Genomic DNA, 26,240 nt, shown 5'->3' with positions numbered 1-26,240 from the left:
CAGGAGTGAGCATCTGTCTGCAAGGATGCAGATGTTTCTATCCTGTGCTAACCCTGCCGATTGCTAATACACTTTGAAATACTGTGATTAGAAGCAGAGCACAAGGATTTCTGCGACATGTTCCAAAGGTGGAGGAAAAGTGGAAGATGAGTGAGGAGAGCTAGAGATGATTCTGTTACAGTCTGTAGGTTAGCCTGTACAACTAAAACTCTTATCAGTTCATGCACTAGGAATAGTTTAATTTCAAAATCAGACCTAAGTGTCTGTAAGTGTACTCTTTGTAAAAATTGTTAAATCATTTTCAAAATAGAGAAGGGAAAATCAAAATATTATAGGTTAGGATTTAAGTATGTAATATAAATAGAGAGAGTTTGGGTGAGAGACACACAGTATATAGCTGCTATAGCCTGCCAGGATAAGAAAAGACAAAATCTGTATGTCTAAATATGTTTTTTCTAGCTTGTGGGATTATGGAATCCCTTAAATATATTTTAGATTACAAATACTGTTAGAAAGGATTGTCAAAATGCTGAAGTTATGCAAAGAGAAATCATGGCCAGCAATGCAAATATAATGAGTTTCCAGCATCATTTTTTTTTCTTATAAACCAATAATGTCATAATGAAAAATTGTTATTGGAAAGTAGTTCACTGTTAGTATTTAGCTTCAGATTCTGCCTTGAAAGAGGGAGTGTGCAGGCACTGCTGTGTAAATAGCTTCTCCTGTCAGTGCATAACCTTTAATACTTACTGCCTTAGATACAACTCATTTCTAGTGTAATGTAGTAATGCAAAGATTATGTAGCAAATATATTTTTTATGCAAAATTCAAATGCACTATCTGTATAGAATAGAGTAATTTTCGTGTAGTCTTAGAATTTTCCATGAAAAAAAATGTGCTGGCTCATACTTTAATGCCTTTTTTTTCCCCCCTGTGTGAAGCAGCTTCCTATAAACATCAGAAACTAGAAGGAAAAGTACTTGAGAAGCTTTTCGGTTTACTTCCAAAATATCTTCTGCCTTGTGATTAAAATAATTTCTTTCTTCATCTGTAGAAGACAAACAGTGTGCAGGATGAGAGGTGATGGGAAAATGACAGCTTTGTCATAAGCTTCTATGTCTTGGTTATATTTCTAAGCTTAAAATACCAGTCTAATGGCCATGTGCTGACTGTGATTTCTGCTTAAGGGGACACAGCTTTCTAAATGATTCTGTGTTCATCTTCATGTGTCTTTAAAAAACTAACAATTAAAAAAAATCCCATTAAACAATAAAGCAGATGTTGAAGGAGAGCAGTGTATCAGTCACAGTCAGTCTTTCGTCTGCTGGGACCTTTAGCAGATCGGCTCATTCTCTGTATGAATTAAGTGTTTAGTACTTCCCTTTTTTACATAATGTTTTCTTGAATGATCTGAAGGAGGAAGTAGAAAGCACATTAATTACATTTGCAGATGATATGAAGCTAGAGAGCTGTAGCAGCTGGAAGAAATATAAATTGATCCAGAGAGCAGGAATCTACAAAATGAGGCTTACCTTGGAAACACAGTCCAAATCATAGATGTGTTATATGTAAACTAACTTGTTGAGCATTCACACATGCAGTATGAGCAAGATCTATTTATCTCAATAAACACCAGTTAGGTGTTTCTCATGGTATCCTGATTTTTAATAATTTCTACTGAATCTTCCTGGAATTGTTTCCAGTTTCACTGCTGTGGGTTTGGTGATGAAGGATAAATTTCTTGATTTATTTGCAAGCAAAAGTTAAGCACTATGTGGAAAAGCTAATGCATTCTTATTTATGATTCATCCCTCCCCCTCAGCCCCCAAAGAATATTCAGTTGTAGTAGAACCATAGAATCCCAGACTGGTTTGGGTTGTAAGGGATCTTAAAACTTATCCAGTTCTAGTCCCTGCCATGGGCAGGGACGCCTTCCACTAGACCAGGTTGCTCCAAGCCCCGTCCACCCTGGCACTGAACACTGCCAGGGATGGGGCAGCCACAGCTTCTCTGGGCAACCTATGTCAGGGCCTCTCCACCCTCACAGGGAAGAACTTCTGCCTAAGAGCTCATCTCAGTCTCCCCTCTGTCAGGTTAAAGCCATTCGCCCTTGTCCTGTCCCTACAGGCCCTTGTCAAAAGCCCCTCTGCAGGTTTCTCGTAGCCCCTTCAGGCACTGGCAGCTGCTCTAAGGTCTCCCCTTAAGGATCCTTCTCTTCTCCAGGCTGAACCAGCCCAGCTCTCTCAGCCCTTGCAGCATCTCTGTGGCCTCCTCTGGACTCGTTCAAGCAGGAGGTGATCAGAATTCTGTCTTAGTGCTGTAAATTACATCTGCCCAAATTCTGAATCCTGGGATCTAAAATTGTGCCTTTTTGTGCATGTGTTCCTTTACCAGCTTTACTCGTCAATTTGGGATGCCACCAGGACTCCAAAGGAAAACTGTTCTGAGATTTCTTTTTCTTCATGTTGTTTTACAAATGGCTCGTGCTTTGCCATGATGCTTTGGAAGTGAAATGGACCTTGGCTGCCTTTATGGCTTATCAGTCTCTCACATTGGGCTCTCTACTGAGGAGGGGGAATACTAATCAGTTGTAATTTGCTCAGATAACAATGTTACTATTGTTAGTTCTAACACTTCTGTTTGTTAAACAGGCGGAGGAAAAGCTTGTTGTAATGAATAACTTCGTGTTGAAGAAACAGCCTAAGAAGGGTTTTTGGTACACTTTGCATAACATCTTGTGTGAGAGGCGAACCAGTTTTTGCATATCCAGTGTCACGTTAGTTTTTTGGCTTAAATTAGGGCTGTATCTAAATGTCCCATGTTTTTCTGCACTGAGGTGCTTGAGATAGCTGTAATGTAGCCCAGATAATTCTCTCCTACAAGTGTCCTAAATTAGATTAGGTGACGGGGTGGGGAAAAAGTACAGAATACTGATTTTGCAGAAGCTGTAGAGTTTCTTTTCATTTTTTGGTGTTTTGTTGGGTTTTATTTTTTGTTGTTGTTGGGTTTTTTCTTTTTTTTTTAATTTGGTTTTGGTTTTTTTTTTAGTTTATATGTAAACATCTGCCTAATAAATTTAAGCCTCCTGGCCATGGGCTTGCTTTGCTTAACTTTTGTGGGCCTCCTGAAAGTGGTCTGCAGATCACGGTGTATAAGATGCAGAAGTGAACACATTGCAGTTTAATGTAAGGAAGTGAATTAACAGTCAATTGCTTTGTATAGAGACTGAATTAGCTACTGTTACTGTGTCAGACTTGGAAATGAACACCTAAAAAGATAGCCAGCCAAATTCATTGTGTCCCTGTGACAGCATGGCAAATCTGTCCAGTGCTCCTCTCTGCTTGCTCACATACTGGCAGCAGTTCATCAAGCTGGCATGTGTTTCTTGCTCTGCTCTCTGCATTGTGACCTCTCCCCCTGTGTGTTAACGAGAATTCATAAATAAAGGTAGAATGCACAAAGCATGGCTTCATCTCTTTCGGTGCATCAGCTTTTATTAAAAAGGAAGACATGTTTTTTCTTACGGATTTTCAGAAATCCTTTTACAGCAGAGGTCTGTGCAGATGAGGATGTATTTTTTGCAGTTTCAAAACTCCATGTTGCGCTGGCAGTATTGATTGATGTAATGTGTTTAAATAAAAGGCTTAACTGGCGTTTGTTTATCATAATAATTGCTTCTGAAATGTCTGCTGTGTAGTTGGCATGGTTTTGATTGTGTGTGGATCCAGGCTTTCAACTGAAATCTATTGTTACTCACTTTAACGTGGTTTAGAATTGCTCATATTTTATTCTTTTATGCAGAGTAAACTGTAATTTGGACAATTCTTGTTTGTCCTGGTTAAACGTATTTGCCCATACCTTATATAAGTCGATAATATTAAAAGCATAAGACAAAAAGGTGTACTCTTCTTGCTATTTCTTCCACAGTGTAAGTTGAAGATTGTGTTGCTGTTTATCTGTGCTACTGTGCTTCTCTATCTCTGTGGCTACTATTCAAGTGTGGCATGAATTCTTTATCCATATAGTGTGGTGGTGGCTTGCAAGTGATGAAAAACAGTTTCCTTTACACAAATGTCCATCTTTGTTAATGCTGTCAAACAGCAAGTGTGATATCCAGGGAATACATGTCACTCTGTGGGTTACTGATAATGTAATCTAATTTCCAAAAATAAATTAAATGAATCTTTTCATCTACAGACATCAGATGTGTGTAAGCTAAAGAAAGTCAACATGTTAGAGACAGTACATGTGAATTTGGAAGAAGGATCAATGGCTAATTTTAAGATTAAACCTTTGAGTTTGCCTCATTTTCTGATTAATTAACATTGCTGAAGGTGCTGATGATGATATATGTTGCTGCAGAAGGGCTGAACCCTTTGAGCTGAAGGGCTGTTATTTGTTTCAAACAGTGCCTTTAAAATATTCTGAGCAATTTTTATGAGGCCTTTTTCAGCAAACCCTATGTATAGTGCTAGTAAACATCACTTTTTATGAAGTGTTAACAAATGCTACACTTTGTTTTCATGAATTTCTTTAATTTGGTTATATTCCATGCTGCCACAAGTAAATTTAACTAAATTGAGGAGAAAATGGAATGCAGTGGCATTTGTGATGTTAATAGGCGAGGTACCACGATACAGACTAAACTCTTCCCTAGCATTTACTACTATATATAAATATGTATTTTTTTTTTAGGTGTTATTAATGTGTATTTAAGTTGAGAAGATGAGTAATAGTTCTGTTCTTAGGGAAGTGCCACAACAGTTATGTCAATCCTTTTCATAATACGAGATATGAGAGAGGACACCTTCATCTTCCATATACCCCTCAGCAGCTTGATGTTTTGGCAGGAATTTCCAATCAAAGCCAAGGCAGTTTGATGCCTCCTTCCTGAAAGATATGCTTCTGCTGTAAGTTTGTCAAAGTCTGGATGGTGTCAGCAAACTCACTCTGCTTTTCTCTAGATCTGGTACCTCAGATATTTTTTTGTCAAACCAGACAAATGGTGGTGCTTCTAGGTATGAAGAGGCATCATAGAATCACAGAATCAACTAGGCTGGAAATGACCTTTAAAATCATCAAGTCCAGCCTTTACCTCAGCACGACAAGTCCACCACTAAATCATGTTGCTAAGGGCCTCTGATGGCTTCTGTAAGCTCTATTGCTGTGGAAATGTACCTGAAGATAGTTCAAATTCCACATCATCTACCCACTAGAGAGCACCAAAGTCAGGCCCTGCCATCCAGCTCCGGGACAACAAAACAAGGGGGATGTGGAGCTGTTGGAGCGAGTCCAGAGGAGGCCACGGAGATGCTGCGAGGGCTGGAGCAGCTCTGCTCTGGAGACAGGCTGAGAGAGCTGGGCTGGTTCAGCCTGGAGAAGGATCCTTAAAGGGGAGACCTTAGAGCAGCTCCCACTGCCTGAAGGGGCTACAAGAAACCTGGAGAGGGCTTTTGACAAGGGGCTGCAGGGACAGGACAAGGAGGAATGGCTTTAACCTGACAGAGGGGAGACTGAGATGAGCTCTCAGGCCAGAAGTTCTTCCCTGTGACGGTGGTGAGGCCCTGGTAGAGGTTGCCCAGAGAAGCTGTGGCTGCCCCATCCCTGGCAGTGCTCAGGCTGGTTGGGGCTTGGAGCAACCTGGTCTAGTGGAAGGTGTCCCTGCCTGTGGCAGAGGGTTGGAACTGGATGAGCTTTAAGGTCCCTTCTAACCCAAACCAGTCTGGGATTTTATGATTCTGCTTTGCTTCTCTTAAGATAACACATACAACCCTTTTGAAGCAGCCTTAATGTCTTCCTTCACTTGCCTCAAGCTGTTATGTTGACGATTTTTTATCTTGATCTAACTTTGCACGATTATGCTTTAGTTGATACTGTTTTGTATGTGTGGCTGAGCTATTTTTCCTCTAACACAATAGAAACATTCATTTTCTCTTGTTTCTGCTAGACGTGGTAGAACAAATTGTTCAGACCTCTTGAATATCCTATAAAACATCCCCATTTGAGAAAGAGATACAGCTGTTCATTATAGATCCTGTCCTTTAATCTCGTTGAATCATTGAGGCAACTTATTTAATTGAAGGACTCTTTTTATTATTAAGAACTTGCTGATCCCTGTAGGGGAAAATCTGTGGACTAGTTTTCATCTTTCTGGCACATAGAAGCATTATAGAGAGGCATTTGAAGTTCTGCATTAAATAAAAGATAGTTAATGTTCATTTGTTTTGTCAGTAATGTTTATGTTGTTGTGTTGCTGCTGTGGGTACCAGAATAGGGTAGATGACAAGAACATGTTATCAATGCTGTTAGGTTTTCAGTTCCTGCCGTTCTGCATTACATCCAAAATGCCTTTTATATAAAACCTGTGATTGCACCTTTATGCTACTGATAAGAGCAGGTTATTGCTGTATCATGTTAAACTCGCTGCATGACATCTCTTTTCCTGCACGTTAGAAAGTATATCAGTGCTTACGCCCTGTGCCTATTGAATCACAGTTGACCATTAAGATGTATTAGTTATATAAATAATTGGTGTCTAGATTATTTCATGTATTTGACAGTTCTTCTTGTGTCAGTTTTATTATATTGCTTTGAACTGGAGGTCTGTAAAGGTATTTCTTTTGCTTGTTGGGTGTGTGTTCAAGTTTATTGGAGTAAGGTTTTGTGTTCTTTCTAGTACAGGTGAAGTAACTCATTATTCCCTTGTGTCCTAGTTCAGACTTGGATCTCTGAAGCTACAGAAAGTTTTGAGTCCAGCAGAGGTGGTTAAGGAGCTCATTGGCTGCTGTCTGGACTGCCTGGGAAGACTGCAGGCAAAAAATGAGCATCTGCAAAAGGAGAATGAAAGGCTTCTCAGCTGCTGGAGTGATGCAGAGAAGCGGTAAGTTTAAAAGTGCAGTCACAAGGGATCCTTGAGAAACCCACAAATACTTACATTGTCAGTGTGGACTTTGCTGATGGGCACTTCTGAAGTCATACATAGAAAGGAGCACGCAAGTTTTTCTTCTTTGACAAGACTTTTGAGCCCATCTATCTACTGTCCATATAGTTGTCTATCTCCTTCCTATATCAAAGATACAACTGGTATTACAATTTGCAACTGAAGCTGGTTTTACCCTTATAAAATAGAAAAAAAGGTAATTACCTCTTTTCTGTAGAATCCTCTCCACTTTCTTCATAAAGCCTTCTGTTTTCCATTATTTCTTGCAATACTTGGGACTAGCAGTTTAAAATATTTACATTTTTGAGTGGGAAATAAGTTGCCATTGCTTTAGTCTGTTTGCCTTGTCAAAGTAGCCAGAATTGTAAAGCCAGTGTGTTGTTATAGGAAAAAGTACCATTATTTTGTGAGAGACTTTTGTAATTGTCCTTTCATTTATGATCTGAATTGTCTGCCACTGCACTCTGTAGTGAAGTAATTTTTGCTTATTTCAGTTAGCATAAAACACTTAGCATATGCAAGTCAGAGATTTATCTCAGTTTTCAATAGCTTTATATGAAAAATTACATTTAGGAACATTGGTGAAAGAATGTAGCTAATTGGCATTAATTTACCTTGATAAAGAGAGCTAGCTTTTGGGAGGAGTTAGTTTTGTATCCCTGTTATTAAAATGAGTTTCCCCTGACAAGCATAAGGCTTTCCTAAATGGTGTTTTACTGCTTAACAGTTTACTGAACAATAGCGTATTGTATAACCAGCATGCTATACTGCTTTACAGGCTAATGCGTAATAGGCATTAGTGCTTGTATCAGTTTCCATGGTGGTGTGGCATTTTCAAAGACATAAAAAAAAAATAAAAATCAATCAGAGTTGCCTGACAGCCTTTGCTCTCAGAAGCAGTGTATTCAGTCTGCTAAAGGTGGTGGTTTTCTTTAGCATCTTTGCTTTGAATAGCTAAAACATGATTTTTCAAAATAAATGCTGAAAGTTGTAAGTTCACCAAGCTTTGTCCATGTTTGCTAAATGAGGAATAGAAATACTTTTTATCCAGATATTGTTAGCTTTTTTGGTTTCATGGGGCTTTTTTTGTTGTTGTTGTTGCTTTGTTGTTTTTTTTGTTTAGTTATTTTTTTTTAATTTTGTTTTTAAAAATTCTTTTTGCCTGCTGTCTTTGCTCTTTTGGCTCCAAACGCTGGACCAGGTGTTGTGAGTTTCTCGGAGCTGAACAAAAGCTTTGCCTGTCTTTGTTCAGTAGGCATGATTTCAGGCTTCATGTTTAGTATCACTCATGGTGTTGGATGATAAGACATCAGATATATAGTATGTGATGTGAAGAATTGTGTCCCCTCTTCACCCAGAGGGTAAGCACATCAGCTCCAGAGTTTCAGCCGCTACAGTTTACTTTGCTTAAAATCTCTTTCTTCAGGACCTTATTAGAATTAAGTGCAGACTTCCAAGGTCTGATTTAGTTCAGGTTGTGCATAGGACACTGGATGGAATAATTCAATCATAAATCATAGAATACTTAGGGTTGGAAAGGACCTTAAGATCATCTAGTTCCAACCCCCCTGCCTTGGGCAGGGACACCTCACACTAAACCATGTCACCCAAGGCTCTGTCCAACCCAGCCTTGAACACCGCCAGGGATGGAGCATTCACAGCTTCCATGGGCAACCCATTCCAGTGCCTCACCACCCTAACAGGAAAGAATTTCCTCCTTATATCCAATCTAAACCTTCCTTGTTCAAGTTTGAACCCATTATCCTTTGTCCTATCACTACAGTCCCTAATGAAGAGTCTCTCTCCAGCATCCCTATAGGCCCCCTTCAGACCCTGGAAGGCTGCTATGAGGTCTCCACGCAGCCTTCTCTTCTCCAGGCTGAACAGCCCCAACTTTCTCAGCCTCTCTTCATACGGGAGGTGCTCCAGTGCCCTGATCATCCTCGTGGCCCTCCTCTGGACTTGTTCCAACAGTTCCATGTCCTTTTTATGTTGAGGACACCAGAACTGCACACAATACTCCAAGTGAGGTCTCACAAGAGCAGAGTAGAGGGGCAGGATCACCTCCCTCGACCTGCTGGTCATGCTCCTTTTGATGCAGCCCAGGATACGGTTGGCTTTCGGGGCTGTGAGCGCACACTGAAGCCGGCTCATGTTCATTTTCTCATTGACCAGCATCCCCAAGTCCTTCTCCACAATGCTGCTCTGAATCATCACATTTCAGTTTCCCTACTCTTAATTTTGTTGACCATCATGGAGGTTTTGTGAGATTTTTCCTGTAGCTCTCTGGGGTCTTTTGAGGTGCAAACCTGTCCTGCTTTCCATTCTGTGTGTAAAATGCCAAGCCCCATTCAGGAGGCTAAATCTGCCTAGTGCGAAGTCTGTAGGATGAATACCAGCCCTGATATGCTGCTGGCGTTTGCCTCAAATGTACCTGAGATAATCTGCTCGGATTCAAATAGTTTGCTGCTGGCAACCCTGTGCCAGACACAGAAATGGGTTCTACTGCTTCCCTCTGCAATTCTAGTTTCTGTGAAGATGAAAGGCAAGAGCACGCCAAAAATCCCTGTGAAGATAAATCTCTTGTAACTCCCTTATTTTTTATCATCTTGCTTATTGTGATGACTTAAGTATAGGATTTTACCTGGCTAAACTTTTCCCTGCCTCCATTGAATGACCCATACATAGCTGACATCAGCATGAGAGTTATTGACTAGCGAGGCTGTTCAGCACTTGATCAAAAGACATAAGATAAAAATTACCAAGGCACTATCTGGCAAGATGCACCATCCCTAGGAGTGTTCAAGGCCATGCTGAACGGGGCTTGGAGCAGCCTGGTCCAGCAGAAGGTTTTCCTGCCTGTGGCAGGGGGTTGGAACTGGATGATAGATAGGTAAAGAGGTTATGGAAATTTTCAGAATGATTATTCTGAAAATGCTGCCCATGGTTGCCTGGGACAAGTGTGTGTGTGCACACCTCTGGGATGGATGAGTTAAAATACCAGAGCAGAATAGGTATTGTTTTTATTTAGTATAGGTAATTAAGTAATAATAATCTGTAGCAAAATAAGTCCTTGGCCAATAAGACACAAATTAAATTTCTGATTTGGGTGTGGTATGTATTTTGTATCAAATATCTAAAATTAGCATAGACAAGCCAAAATCAAAACAGCTACTAATTTATGTTGTGGTCAACTTAGTGACAGAATATTTAAACCACAAACAGCTTATAAAAATCCAGGCTACGTAGTTATGGTGCTTGAAATTGACTCTTCAGCATTAGCTCATCAAAATTCAGTGCCATTGCCAGTGCTGGGGGAAGGGTGAATCCAAAGTATAATAGAACTTTGCCATAAGACCAGTAATTGTTTTAGAGGACTGAGGACAAGGATAAATAGCAGAGATGTTGAATTTTTTCTTTCCAGTATTGGATGTGGAAAATGTATAAATGCCTCAAGTTACACAGTTCAAGTTATCCTTTGTGAAGCAAATGTGATTGCTCTACGTTTAGGCAGGACTTAGAAACCTGGTAGTTACCTTATTTTCTAAATTACCTTATTTTCTCAAAAGCCATAACCATTACTGTTACTAGCTGCTTTCAGTAAGTAGTGCAAGCTTTCTGATAGCTATAAATTTGGGCACATCTAGCATGTTGAAAGCATTGCACTGAGGTAACAGATCTAAGAGTATAGAAGTTGGAAGGCATGTGCAAATAAGACTTGCACCACTCTAACCATTAACTTCTGTTTATTTTTGTTGTACTTGAAATTTGTCTTTGAGATGAGCAGCTTCTTCATTTGGCCTGGGGAGGTGGTTCTTTAGTGAGACAAATCACGTACAGGCACAAGCATGTGGCAAATTGCATTTGAGTTTGTATTTGTAACTAATGAGGTATTGGAATGAAACCCAGCCATTTTTGCTTTGTGGTAGTGAGATTCAGGTAATTCTACAGGATTTGGTACAGACAGGATTTTGCTACAGACAGATATCATTCCCCATTTTACACAAAATCCTTGTTTACCATTTTGATATATATATAAACATACTTAGTTTCAAGCATATTTGGGCACTTCTAGAAACTGTATTAGGGTTTACAATTCTTTGAGGACTGTCTACTTATTCCCCACTAAACAGTTAACTGTTGTAGGTGGAATGTCTCCTAGTATTTGATTAGTACATATTATCTTTCATTTATAAATTATTGAACTGATCTATATGGTAATGATGTTCTGCTATTTGCATTTAAATTAGATGAATTATTTATCAAGTGTATCCCTAAAGCATTACACAGTAGACTTAATACTTTGTGCAATTATTTTCTATTGTCTTTCTTCTTACATCATGGTTTTGATCTATGAACAAAACAATATTTTCTTTTAATTAATATTAATTAATATAGGAAGTCTGTTGAAATTTCTAACCTTATAAATTAATATTTTTAAAATCTGTTTTGTGTTTAGATTTAATAACAAAGGGAACATTCTGAAGTGTTTTTCACAGACTGGTGAAAAGAATGTTTTTCCTGTTACGACTGTTTGCTGTAATGCTGTAGTTACCATGATCAATATATTGATATTCTTCAAGATGTTTCTTTGCTTGTTATGAACACAGGTGTTAAAATGTTTGTGGTTCAACCCAAGGACTAAAAAAGTTATGAAATACAAGATGTAAATATAGGATCTCAGTTGCAACCAGTCACTTCTTTTATTGTGCTTATGTTTGTTTATAATCCAGTGTTCCTTTACTTATGAGACTGCATACATCCATATTTTTTATTTTGTATTTCCATTATATTTTTTTTATTGATACTGATGGACATGCACCTGCATGTTAACCCTTTAAAACCTGAAGAATATTATACTCTGAAGGTACTAAGGGCTTTTTAGTCATTTTTCTATATATTGTAAGTGTTGAGTCCTCTTGCAGGTAATTGTGATTGGTTCAGTGGGGGCTGCATGTATACCAAGATCTCAGCCCCGTATCTGTGCAGTTCAAAATGAAGTTTGCAGCACTGTTATTAGCACTGAATTTGTCTGAATGCAAGTAAAGATTACAGTTTCCATCAAGTGTTGCTGCAGTGTCTGCTGAGCTTTGCCAGGAGCTGATTCCTGTGCCTTGCCAGCTCACCAGAACAACACACAGGTGGAAAGCAGCCAGGCAAAGATCTGTAGCACCCAAGTCTGCCTGGGGAGTCCTGGCAAAGAAAGAGTTCCAAATCTGTCATAGAATCACAGACTGATTTGGGTTAGAAGAGATCTTAAAGCTCATCCAGTTCCCACCCCCTGCAGTAGGCAGGGACGCCTTCCACTAGACCAGGTTGCTCCAAGCCCCGTCCAACCTGGCCTTGAGCACTGCCAGGGATGGGGCAGCCACAGCTTCTCTGGGCAACCTGTGCCAGGGCCTCACCACCCTCACAGGGAAGAACTTCTGCCTAAGAGCTCATCTCAGTCTCCCCTCTGTCAGGTTAAAGCCATTCCCCCCTGTCCTGTGTGTCCTTGTGTGTGTCCTGCTAAAGTGTAGCCACTTTGGTGAATTCAGCATTGAAACTCAGACGCAAGATGTTGGACAAGTCCTGCATGGATTGGTATGGGGTTTCCTGTAATAGGAATGCTGGTCTCATTACAGAATTTTCTTCTAGAAAACACAGAATTTTAAAAAGAAATAATGTAACAATTAATTTTATATTGTAGGCTAGAAAAATGTGTGGTGGCTAAAGAAGAACTAGAGGCAGATCTTTATAACCGTTTTATTTTGGTGCTGAATGAAAAGAAGGAAAAGATAAGAAACTTACAGAAGTTGTTGAATGAAGCTAAAGAATCTGCAGCAGCTGCCAAATATACAAGGTATTTCTTAATGTTCCCAAGTTACTTGGTATCATACCTAATGCATAAATTACTTTAGCTTAGTTTCCATTCCTTTGACTCTAGCAGTGACTGACTGCTCTTTCTGGCTAAGTGCTTAGTTATCCAAAACAGTAGTTGGTCATGAAAGCAGAGGATTCTTTATCACTGCAAATAGCAATATATTAATTTGGATGCTGTAGCCACAAGCTAAATATTCAATTAATCTCTCCTTGTTTCTGGTAGGATGCAAGTGATTTTACAATCAGAGCATGTCCCTGCCATTTCTGTAGGTGGCATTATTCTCCCTGAATATTTGGACTCCTTTCGTCCTTTGGTGAAAAAAATCCCAAACCTAAATTTAGAGAATTTTATGTACTTTTTATTTCAAAAATATCCAGAGAAGAGGAATTATTCTAATGCTACTACATGCCTTAATTTGTTTGCTGTTTTTATCTTGCTTTTTAACTTTTTAACAACTTTTATTGTCTGTCATTGTATATGAGTGTTATAAGCTATTCAGTTTGGGGACTCTATGTTGACGTATATCAGCTTACATTGCCTAATAATTATAAATTCTTCTCAAGAATAATAGACAAGATGTGCTTGGTTGTGTTTTGTTTTTTTTCCTAGGGGTACTACAGCTACTACTCAGATGGTTACAGGGGGAGAAAATGAATATGATGGCAGCACTGACGAGGAAAGTGAAAATTTAACACAGCCCTCATTACCACCAGGTAGGACAGAATGTACTGTCTTTCAGGAATATCACAGACAACCCAATCACTTTGTGCGAATAAGCCCTAATGAAGACAAAATACTACCTGACAAATTGACAAATTGCTCTGTGACAAGCTGACCTGCAAGTCCTAAAAATATCTCTTCTAGCATAGAGTATAATGTGCTGGCATTTTCAAATTTGAGAGAGGAAGACTAAAAGCATGTTGTACAAGTGAAGGCACTGTCATTTCTTCCAAAATGACAAATTACATACTTTGCAGAACTAATGACAGTCTTAACAGTATCTGAACCATCAAGAATTACATTTTGAATTCTAGGAATCATGATGTGTGTGCAGTGATTGCTAAAATGTACTTCCTGACAGTTTCAATGGTGCTTAAAAAGGGGAAAGATAGGAGGTTTAACAGCTATAAAAATAGCTGTGTGCCGAAATGGAATAAAAATGTATTTAAAGCAAAATTAATTTTGTCAGTGAATTTTTGCCCTCATGAAGATGCTTATGAAACTTAATTTGACTGATTTTTCCGTGACTGGAGACTTGTAAAGTGTATGGGGTACAGCAGTTGCCCATTATACAGTACCAGATATTTAACTGTAAGTTGTAATTTTGTCAAACTAGTATGACCATGCAGGACAAATGCTATCAAAGTTTTAAAATTGCATTACTGTAGAGTTGTATATATATATGCATATATATTAATTTCCCTTTAAGTCTACAAAGTTTGCTATAGGTTCTCTCACTGGAGCCTTTTATTTTCACTGTAGGTAAAGGTTATCAAGACAACTTGTCACAGCATTTTCCTGTGCATACTGGGGACCAGAAGTGTTCAACACCCTGATACCAGTGTCATTCAGCTTTCTGCTATAATAGTATTCAGTATTCAGATATAAAGTAGTCATTGTCAGAAAACAGGGAAAGTGTCAGTCATGGAAAGAAATAATTTTATATTGTATTATGCTTTTTTGTTCAGAAATCTTTGTTTTCAAGTGTGTTTGGTCAGTTCAGATAGTCTGGGGAGAAATTCTTGACATTTAGTGAAAAGGCAGGGAAAAGCGGATAGTGTTCATTCCTTTGCTACATTCAGTGGGACTTAGCTAGGTCAGTGAGAGTTTTGAGGTAAGACATGTTTTCATTTTAAAATAAAAACAAATGCCCACTGCTCTTCCCAGGCAATCTGGACTGATGAATATTATAGAAGAAAAAATAGCAGCTGTATTTTTATTTGAGTTGTAAACAAAAATGTGCTTTCTGTTCCCTTTGAGGGATACAGAATTCCCTTTGAAGATTTTGATCATGAGTAGAGAGTTCTTTCAGCTGCAAAATTTGCAAGTAATGTGAAGACTATAAACTTAATCCTTTGGGTAACACACTCCAGTGTTTCAAGGTAAAGGCATTCTTGAACCTGCACAATGAGTATCACTTGGATCAGTTGATTGGGTCAGCTGTGTACACTCTTCGTGTGTACACAGCTTTGTCTTTGCATGAACAATAAGCACAGATGGGAGCTGAGTATCTTCAGTAGAATTTTCCCATGCATAAGGAGGTCTTAGGCAAACTGTGTCTTGATGAAGAAGATAGTAGCTCAGGGGTGAGTCGCCTGAGTGGATAATGCTCATGGCTACATCAAGCATTAGGGTTTGTGAAGCTTAAAACATAATGCAGATAATGTTTGTTTTTTTTTTCTGTTTATCTTAATTTTCCAGTCTCTTACTCCAACATTACAATTCTTTTCCTATTGGATTTAGGATGTCATTGTGGGTTGCACGTGTCAATGAGAGTCAGAAGATCTTTGAGAATGTTCTAGTAGTTATTGGTGAAAGCCACAATCAAGAGAGAAGATCATAATTAAGGAACTACTGTGAGGGAAAGTGAAAGCAAGTGCATATATGCATACATACACACATGAAAAGTGTGCATTTGTATATGTGCATGTCCAAAATTGAAAAAGCAGGAAGCTAATGCTGGTGGTCATAAATGCAAAGTAGGAACTGCAGGAGATGGCCAGAAACCTGTAAAATCTAGACACTTTGAATTCAGCCAGTTAGGATATGTTAAACTGCAGAGATTAAAAAGATGGCTGAGGATTTTTCTTAACCACCAATAATTGTTTGTCTTCAAGAATTTTTGGGACACTGAGGACATTCCAAGGGACTTAATAAAAACTGCTAATATTTAGAAAAAAAATGCAAAAAATAAAAATAAAAATTACACATTCAGTTATGAGTGTATTAGTTGGTGTTGATTTGATGCAAGTATTGGAACAAGACTCCATTAAAGAAAAATACAAAGAAAAAGAGTAAAAATGGTTAATTACAATCTTTGTAAAGGTGCAGAAAGTAGAGGTTCAAAACTAGGTACTCATGTCTTCAGTGATGAGATTACCAGCTGGCCGGTGAAGGTAAAATTAGTGAAGTAATTGACTGATTTCCATAAGATACCATGCTGCACCACATTTTATCCGAGAAACTAGAACATGAAAATTAACATAAGACATGGCCAATATATTCTCAAATGAGGTAATATGTCTATCTTAAAATATAAATAGAAAGTTAACAGTCCTTGTATCTGTAAAGTGTGAAATTTGAGATAATTTATACAAACCAATTTGCATTTTGGGATACACCAGCTATAACAAATTGTAAGACAGTGCAATGCCATGATTTCCAGTCCTTTGACAGCTTTGACTTGAGAAAAACAAGAAAGTCTCAAGCTTTGCTTTGTCTAGCTCCTCCTGCCATATAAAGCTTGATGCTTCCAAGGATTGCTATCATCTTCTCTAGGTAGACCTATCTTGCAAAGCCAAGAGCTACTTTGACATTTTCATTCTGCTCCATGCTGCATCCATTCTGGGCAGGTGGCACTGCTCTGCTTGGCCTTGTAGGAATCAGTTTAGGCTTAGCCACATTACTGTAAGTGGTCTGTGCCTGACTTCTTACCAGTTTGTGACTTCCCAGTGCTGCCTGCCTCACCTGATAGGGAACCACTGGTCTAGTGTAAAGCTACTTTGGAAATTAAAAAACATACAGACTGTTTTCTAAAGAAGAAATGATTGTAAAAAAAAAAACAAAAACCAAACAAACAAACAAAAAAACCCCACTGAAAGAAAAAAGAAAACACCAAAACCAAAAAATACATTAAAACATTAAGGGTGTGAAAATAAGCAAATTTACAAAGCTGTGGCAAAAGGGACTGTGTGATTCTTAAGTCAAGATATGATTTGGCTCCTTGATGCAGTGCTATGTCAAATTTGGACATACGGTTTTGAAGAAAAAATGTAAATGTTAGCAAGTTAGGGAGAATAATGTGATAACAGTGGAGGGATTAGCAAATGATTTAAATGAAATTATGAGAAGGATCTTAATCATGGCTTTCAGGGTCTAGAAAAAACTACGTTGCAAAATTATGTCAGTTTAGATGATGGTGTTTCTGTCATGCTGAGGTAGGTGTTTAAGGACCTTGAATAACTGGAGCTTAACATTAGGCAAAGACAAAAGTGGGACAGGTTGGATGGGCCTTGGGGCAACCTGATCTAGTGGAAGGTGTCCCTGGAACTGGATCAGCTTTACGGTCCCTTCCAACTCAAATTATTCCATGATTCTATGATTACTCCTGACTGTTGGAACAGTTTGGAGTGGGTTATGATAGTTTGCATCATTGCCAGCATGGAAATCACAATGGCATGCTTTTAATAAAAAGACAAAAACTTGTTCATATAAGCATGAACTTAAAAGAGGGTCACAACTAATGTCATGTTGAGGGTTGCAGATGGCTGTTTCTATGACAGCTTTTCCTCTATAACATCATATGAACTCCCGAATGAGACCAATTCTTGTGTCTTCTACAAAACTGAATTTACTCATAACAAATACTCAGCAAGGCTGAGTATTTAACTTCAGATAACTTTTGCACAGAAGTTATTTCCCTACAATGGCTGTTAAACTGTAATCTAAAAGCTTACCTAAAAATTGACAGGTTTGGCACTGACAGTACCATTTGTAGATATGATTTATGGTTTGCTTTTTGACAGCAGTTTCTACTTCAGAGCTTAAAGCCAAAATCAAATGAAACATGGTAGGTGTCCTGGGTTCAGCAGTAGCAGTCATGTTTTTCCTTTGTGTTAACTGGTGCAGTGCTGTGTTTTGACTTCTAGCTTGAGAACAGTGTTGGTGAAGCCGATGTTTTCGGTTGTTGCTAAGTGATGTTTACCCTGACCAAGGACTTTGTGAGGCTCATGCTCTGCCAGGGAGGAGGGGAAGCTGTGAGGAAGCAGAGACGGGGCGCCTGACCCGGGCTAGCCAGGGAGGTATTCCATACCACAGCACGTCATGCCCGGGGTGGGGGGTAACTGGGAGTTACCCAGAAGGACACGGGCTTCCGGGTGGAACTCGTTTTCTTGGCCGGTGGTATCGTATTCTCTTCCCTTGTTATTTTCCCTTATCATTGTTTTAGCTGATAGTAGCGGTGGTGATTTGTTGCTGGACTGTTCTTGTCTCAACCCGTAGGAGTTGCACTCTCTCGATCCTCCTCCCCGTTCCTCCGGGAGCGGGGAAGGGGAGAGCTCCGGTGGGGGGAAGGGGGGGGGGGAGACGGACACGGACCTCGATTGTTGTCAGCTCAGCACCACTCACTGGGAGTGAGTGAACAAGTTACCTGACTGGGTTTAAACCACGACAGTAGGTTTTGTCTCTAATCTACACACTGATGTAGTTAATACTTTGTATTGCAAGGGAACAAATTAAAATGGAATTAGGTATTTTAGTGTAGAGCACTCAGTAAAACAACTGATGTGTAAGAAAAGTACAACATTTAGAAACAGTGCAAGTTTTATAAGCAATACTTTGTGTCTTTCTATACAACAGCTTTGCGCATCACGCCATAAGGATGTGGAAATTTATTTAGACTTATGAATGTAAGATTTATAAAGGCACACAACTTCCCCTTTCACTGCAGTTTAAAATATTCCTAAGGAGCAGCTATATATATGATGTGCCAGGTCATTGTAAATGCCTGTAATCTCTTGAGTTTCTGAAGGACAGAGAGGAAATCCTACTATTAAGCAGTTCATGAATGGGTTTCTTAGGAGCAGGGAGGAGGTTGCTTTTGGTTTGTTTTGTCATTTATTTTACTTCAGGGTTGGTATAATTCTGTGTAAGCCACCAAAACAAGATATAGTTGTTTCCTTCACTACTTGTACTTCAACAAAGTTCCAGGTACTTTTAAGGCAGCTCATACTTGAGACTGTTTCTGTGTTGTCTCGTTATTTCATTCCTCCTGCATCTAGTTGCACCTGGTCTTGCACTTCAACTCTTTAATCAAATATCTGATATTTTCTTTAGCTTGACTGTTGTCTGTCATTTTTAGGATCCTCATTTTTGGTTGGGACCACTACGTCATGTGATAGTAGAACGATACACGCAGAGATGAGAAGCACATGGAACGGGCTTGGAAAGATTGCAGAAGAGATGTTGAGAGGTGTAATTTTTTTCATAGAATCATAGAATAGTTAGGGTTGGAAAGGACCTTAAGATCATGTTCTCTCAACAAGCAGGACCTGCTTGTTGGGTTTAGTTGTTTTTTTAATTATTTTAAAAAGGCTGGAATTTGCCAGTCTGTATTTCTGTTAGCCCACAAGAGTGACTTGGAACTAAACATAATACCACCATATTGATGGAGTAAGTTTCTGTCATTTTAGAGTGTAGAAACCGTTATTCTGATTAAAGACAATCCAGAATGCAACACAATGGTTACTGCTTCCTCATTCTTCTGCTCAGTGATGAATTTTACTGTTATTATTTACTCTACCTATTTCTCCTGGGGGACGCAAAATGCCAGTAAGATTATCAAAGAAAATATGATTTGATGTCATAATTAGCAATAATGTCCTTGCCATACAAATGGAAACCTTTTATTAACTGAAAAATACATTGGTGGTCCATGAGTGAGGAAGCATTTAGGATAGGAGTAAGGATTGGATAAACATTCACCTTTTCTGGTGCCTTCTTAGAAGCTTCAAAGGTAGATGAAAGGTAATAGTTTCCCTCTTCACAGTGTTTGGAAGATGACCAAAGAAGACAAGGTTATTCCTCTTCCCAGGTATATGACAGAACTGCAGGAAAAGATATAAAATACTGAAATCTGTCATAGGTATGAAGGGTAATAAAGCAGATAAGAGAAAACCAATGAAAGAAATGATTTTACAATTTATTATGTTATTTTTAGTTATAATGCTACTGTAAGTGGGTGCTTGTAGACAAAACAAGGCTACTGGCCACCAATTTACAGTCAGCTTGCTTCCTTTCTAGTTTATTTTCTCTTTCCCATGAATTCCGTAGTCGTATTTCACATTGAAATGAGTGGAATTTGCTGCTCCTTGGAATGAGGAAGGGTCTTGTGATCTGGCCTGTTGGATTAAATGAAATTTTATGTTCTGTGTTTCTCACCACACGTATGGAGAGAAACCTAATATTATTAACTAAAATCTAAATTTAGAAACTAAATCAACACTTAATATTCCATATTAAGTGAATCCTCAGACTTCCAATGCTCATCCTTTTCTATGTGTTTGATGATGAGAACAGGTTCAAAATTGTTTCTAATAAACTGGCTATGATGGCCAAAATAAATAAGAGCAAACACCTTACCATTTTCCACTGTTTTACTATGTAAATGTTCTCATCCCCTTCATTCAGGTTCCTGCCTTGGGGATCATATATTGTGCCTTCAGGAGGCTATGACCCTTTAAATTTAATTAGCTCTCTTGCGCAGACCAAACCACTGGTGGGTTGATGCTGGTGGTTTATAAGCTTTTTCAACATTATTGAAAAAAAAACAAACAAGCCTGTTAGAGCACCTGATTGTGCTGTGCACTTCAACCTCCGTCAATGAAGGCTTCTCTTTTAAAGACTGTTTTAAGGAGTTTTAGCACTTGGCTATTTCAATTGACTCTAGCCTTATACTATGATTATTCTGTTTTTTTGTCAAGCTATAATTGGGAATGGTTCATCCCAAGGAATAATCTCATTTCCCTTTCCCTTAAAGCTGTAGATATCTTTTTTCTGAAACTTGGTATTGAACTCCGTTTTTATGTTTAACCTGAAACCTGATGGTTTTATGCCTCAAAAACATTTGCTGTTGTCAGTCTGCTTTCCTTCTGTGTTATACTAGGTCCTGTGGTCAAAATGCATTTACAGTGTGAATATCAATGTTTCATGTACTTTTAAAAATCCTATTATAAATATTGAACTAAGAGGGATTAGGAAGGTATTACTTAAAAAAAATACTATTAAAATTATTAAAACTTTATAGCTCTGCATACACCTTCTTATTGCACATGCTTCAGTATATAGTGATGCAGCTGAATGTGACTGCCTCTAAATAAGTCATTGTTTATTCAGTTAAGAGATAAAATATAATTGTAATAGATTTATGCTTTAGTAAGGCTGTTGCAAATTACTAAATTTGGTGATTGACCAAAAAAGTAGAGTACCTAATGATCACACAGCAGGTTAAGTGCAATAGAATTGACTAATACAAAATAAATAAAAAAAAAAAAAGTTTTTTTGTGTATTAAGCACATCACACTGTTACACATGATTTTATTTCCTTACTGTACTTTTTTTTCAGTATAATTTAAGATCTCTCAATTCATCAAATTAACTGTCTTTATCAGAGTTAAGCTGAATTGTAAGACTCCAATTTTAGGATAATTTCCAGTTCAAGCTGAAAATTCCAAACTTAATGCACTTCCATGACTGCTGTTGGGCAATAGTCATGGAAAAACCCATGTTTGTGTTTGTTTTCCTTCCACCTCAAAACTAGTTTAAACATTTCAGCAATGTACAATGTGAACAGAGGTAGAATTATTTAGTATTTTTCTTTGAGTTTTATGTATCCATGAAAAGAGGAGCAATTAACATAAAGTTCCAGTCATTTAAAAAAATACAAATAAAATCCACCAATGAAGCAGTACTGTTATAAATTTTATCTTCTTCCATGAATAAGCATGGAATAGGTTTTTCCCGAAGGAAGTGACCTATCTATATATTTGTATGGCTTGCTGGGGTTCTAATGTGACCTCTACTTCTCTTCAAAATGTGTTGTACTTTCAGGCTTGAGGGCCTGAAAGTATTAGCAATGTTAGGCAGAGATAACACATCCTCACTGTGTTTATGTGGAGCACCAACATGTTCCTATGGGACACATAAAGGAAGTATAGAGCCTCCTTCTGTTCTTGCCCGTATTTCACACCAATTTGGCATGTTCCCAATAGGCTGTAATTAGAGCAGAGCTGGGCATAAATTCCTTGAATCAAGGCACTTTTGCACTGAGCATGCACATTCTGATACTTGTTTCCTGTGCAAAAACCCTGTAACTTGACATGACAGCACTAATTCAGTGGGGTCCTTTCTTTGTTTTCTCTTCTTCATGAACTACAGAAGACTTATTTGAACACACGCTGGTTGAGAATGTGATTCATCAGTTGTGAAACTATAGCATTAGTGGTGCTGGAGTGGTGCCACAAACAACCCTGCTCTGTTTCATCCTCCTTCGATAAACAGTTAAAGAACAACTGCTTATCAGGTAAATAGGAAACTTCTGACAGTCATCAATAACCTGTCTAGGGTAATCCCCCTTCTAACACTTTTTGTTTGTTCTTGTGCTTTTAAGTCACAAACTCTGCATTTATTTGTTTAGTATCGAGCATAATGGTCCTTCTAGATCTGTCATAATTGAAAGAACTAGCAACAATTATTCTTCTTGTGCGAAAATGTGCTTCAACATGAGTTATGAACTACAGAAATTAGCGAATGTAGTGTATAGTGACAATAGTGCTTTATTTTCATCTGTGTAAACCTGCCAATGAAGCTACTGCATCACACAATTTTATTATGGACTTCATGCCACATGCCCATGCTAAGCAATTCTAAGAGTTGCAGGTCATAAATTGTTCACCAGAAGATGCACTCAAAAGGTGACTTTTGCTTGGGATTGTTTTGGAACGAGGACTTGTGGGGGTTTTTTAGTTTTTTTTGTGGTTTTGTTTTTTTTTTTTTGTTTTGTTTTGGTTTTTTTGGTTTGGTTTGGTTTGTTTTTTTTTTTTTGTTAGTTTGATTTTGTTGTTTTTTTGGCCGGTGGTTTGGTTTTTTTTTGGTGAAGGATGTTTCACTCTGTCATGACTGTTATGGTTTAACATAAAATAATAAATAATAATCAGGTCTAAGTTAATGGGAATTTTTAATTTTGTGTTCACACCAGTTATTGTGATAGTTTTCTTGTGCGTGTTACTAAGCTAGGTGTTTGCTTCTGGTGTCTGAATGATTTTATATAGAGATATAATTCAGAGAGGAAGAAAAGGCATCGAAAATATTTAAGTATACTTCATGGTATACTGAAAAGAAATAAAGCCGTTCACATGCATATAGCACAATGCATTAGTATTCCCTTCTGTCTTGGAAATGTGGATGTACTTTAGAAGGATTTATCTTGGGTTTAGCAGTATGAGCTCTTAGAGAAGTGTCCTTTCATCAGAGAGGAGTATTGGTTCTTGAGAAAAATGTTTCCTGCAGGGGTACTGATAGGAAGTTTCTATAACCCTGAACATTAGAATAAAAGCCCTTATCTTCAGCTATTGAATAGGCTGCATATCAGGCTCAACCAGCAAAGCCCATATACCGCAGATTCTTGCAGACCAGAGAGTTGTGTTTTCAGTGAGTAGCATGTTCAAGCTGAGTTTGCTGACATGACTTGAAACCTGTAGCTGTTGCACATTTAACAACAGCTTTGAGAACTTTAAGATGATTTTTTTGGTAGGTTGTCCTAAACTTTGTGTCTCACGTGTTACTTTGCACAGTAACAAGTGTCCACTTCTGAACTGTGAATGTTGTTTCTATCTGACAAAATGTTGGAGGGGCATTTACTCTGGACACCTGTGTAATATTCACTGTAATAATTATCTTAATTACTTCCCAACTGTATTACAATACAGCCTATCTTGATTGCTGAAGATTGCACTATGGCCCATGGTTGTTTCCTTGATTTATTACTTTTCCAAGTTTTCCTTGTGGGTTTTTTTTTTTTCTTTTTTTGGTTTGGTTTGGTTTCTTATTATTTTTTCCATCCTTGTTTTTAACTTGAAATTTTCTTGACTAAACTTCACACTGTGTGTCTGGTAGGTCTTTGATAGATTTAAGAGTTGGTCTCCCTGTTTGGGTTTGTTTTCTGTAGCTCTTTTTTATTTCTTAAAACCCTGTGGACACTTGGTTGGAAATATAGTTTGTCTCCTAAAGAAATGGTGAAAACTTCATACTATATAAAATAAGAATAGAATAAGGCCTTATTTTCTTTTGATCCTGTAAAAGCCTTTTATTAAGAAGGAAGTACCTTTGCTGTATGGGCTAAAAGTGTGTCATGGGTTCAGCAATAGCAGTCATTTTTCCCCTTCTTGGTAGCTGGTGCAGTGCAGTGTTTTGATTTTCGGCCTGGGAACAGAGCTGGTAACAATGATGTTTTGGTTTGGCCAAGGACTTTGTGAGCCTCATGCTCTGCCAGGGAGGAGGGGAGGCCAGGAGGAAGCAGAGACAGGACACCTGACCCAAACTGACCAAAGAGGTATTCCATACCACAGCACGTCATGCCCAGGATGTAACTGGGAGTTAGCTGGAAGGGCTGGGAGACTGCAGGGTTGGAGGAGGTATCGGTCAGAGCTTGATCGGGCTTGGGGGGTGAGTTATCGGTCAGCTGGTGCTGAGGTGTTGTATTCTCTTCCCTTGTTATTTCCTTTATCATTATTATCATTGGTGGTAGCAGTAGTGATTTGTGTTATACCTTAGTTACTAAACTGTTCTTATCTCAACCCGTGGGAGTTGCATTCTTTTCGATTCTCCTCTCCGTCCCTCCGGGAGTAGGGGGAGGGCAAGAATGGGGGGGGGGGGGGGGGTGAGTGAATGAATTACCTGACTGGGTTTAAACCACGACAAAGTGACAAATGTAATACCTAAAATTTTTGTGTTTGGGTTTGGGGTTTTGTTTGGTTAGTTGTTTTACTTCTTCTCTCATTCTTCGTTCTTCTGTCCTGCTTATTTCACTAGATATTTTTGTTATTTATGTCCACCTCAATTAATAGGTGCTGTCATAAAATCACTTTCCTATCTATCCTTTAGCTTTCATTCTTAAAATAGCACCTGTATCAATCTAAAAGATATTGACAGTGAAGTGGTAAAATTGTATTTAAAAAAAGTTGCTTTAATTATTTCTTTGTTGAGCATTACACTGGAAAGCTGAGAAGTTCCTTTTCATCTTTAGGATTTAAAGGCTCTCCTCCAGGACTTTCTTACCCAAATCTACATAGTGCTACATACCTCACATACACAAGTTTCATGTAGAACATGAGGCGTTTGTAAAATGGAAAAGGGGGGTGGAAAATGGCTTTAAAGTAATTCAGAGGTAATAGGCAAATTACATCTGTAATTACTTTTCCTGTTTTGTATGTTTTGCTGTATTCTGATTGTTTTTAAAGATTAACCTGAGCTTGTTGGTTTATGCTTCTCTACATACAAGAAGCCAAATGATCTCATAAAGCGACTATTGGCTACAAAACCTGTATTCAAGGAGATCAAACATCAAATTTCACATGTACCTGATGGAGGAGAGACTTTTTCAAAACTGGAGCTGTCAGCAACATCTTATTAGTGTTTTTACGTACTGTATAAAGGGAGAAAAAAGATATAATGCCATATCAAAAGTATCATCAACTCTGTCTTCTGCTTTTATTTTTTTTTAATTGAGACTAGAATCTTAAACAGGGAGACCATGTATTTCCTCATGCTTACAAATGCCTCATGTTATTTACGTAGTTGTTCGTGTGTTTAATTTGTTTTACTCTGGTATGACACACATAATGTGACAATTGCAAGAGCAAAATGGCAATTCATGAGGCTCAGAACTTTACATATGTGTAGGAAGACAGGTGCAAAACCCATTCTGTAGTCTTAAAGTCTATATTCTAAAACAGAGTCATTTTTACTGTAGTCGCATCAAATCTCTGAAAGTCACATGTGTAGATGAAATGGTGATATGGGTCTGTGCACCCTGAAATGACTCCCCTGTCTCAGAAGCTAGAGATGTAACTTTTCTTTTAAAAAGGTAGACTTAAATAAAAGCGTAATCAGAGATGCAGTGGGCTTTCTGCACCTTTCACCCCCTGTTCACAACTCTTTCCCTAGTGACAGCTTTTCTCATCTTCCTGTGAGACAGCAGTTAGTAGGTGTGGTTTTGATCACCTGGGATTAATAGTCACACTGAAATCACTGGGCTTTCTTTTGTATTCTTTACAAATTGAAACCTTTACCAAGAAGGTATCCCTGTAGTCAAGCTATTAACCTTTTCTTCCATTGTAGCTTATAAAAATGTCATTAATAGCTCATTTATAACTCAACTACCAGATCTGTCAGTGTGTAAAAAGACATGTTATCACTCCTTTCATGCAAACAAAATTTGGATGCTCAGTACGCTGCTTGGTATTTAATATTCTGGAAATTTGTGCCTACATTTGAAATCTAAATATAAATGAAAATGGGTACCCAGTTTTAACTGTCATTTTTTTAAGGAATGTGCAACACAGAACTTAGCCTTTTTTATAGATGCTAATTGTATCCAAAATCAGCATAATTAAAATAAAAAAAGGTATAATAGCATATGTTTGTGTGTACCGGTACTTTTGC

At 38.2% G+C, this 26,240-nt stretch overlaps 1 protein-coding gene across 2 annotated transcripts in view; it reads left to right on the top strand.

The window, feature by feature from the left end:
- The window catches only part of XRCC4 (X-ray repair cross complementing 4), a 183,831-nt gene that overhangs the window by 63,991 nt on the left and 93,600 nt on the right, over positions 1-26,240 (top strand). For both annotated transcript variants that reach the window (XM_057426405.1, XM_057426406.1), the window contains exons 4-6: positions 6,714-6,880; positions 12,630-12,782; positions 13,413-13,516. In XM_057426405.1, coding sequence (XP_057282388.1) covers positions 6,714-6,880; positions 12,630-12,782; positions 13,413-13,516 — 424 coding nt within the window. The remainder of the gene's footprint in view (positions 1-6,713; positions 6,881-12,629; positions 12,783-13,412; positions 13,517-26,240) is intronic.

This window comes from Pezoporus wallicus, unplaced genomic scaffold (assembly GCF_028554395.1).
Source record: "Pezoporus wallicus isolate ANWC-B61680 ecotype Strahan unplaced genomic scaffold, APGP_CSIRO_Pwel_v1 contig_4485, whole genome shotgun sequence".
Taxonomy (NCBI): Eukaryota; Metazoa; Chordata; class Aves; order Psittaciformes; family Psittacidae; genus Pezoporus; species Pezoporus wallicus.
The sequence above is the reverse complement of the archived record's forward strand: the minus strand, read 5'-3'. Positions and strand labels throughout refer to the sequence as shown.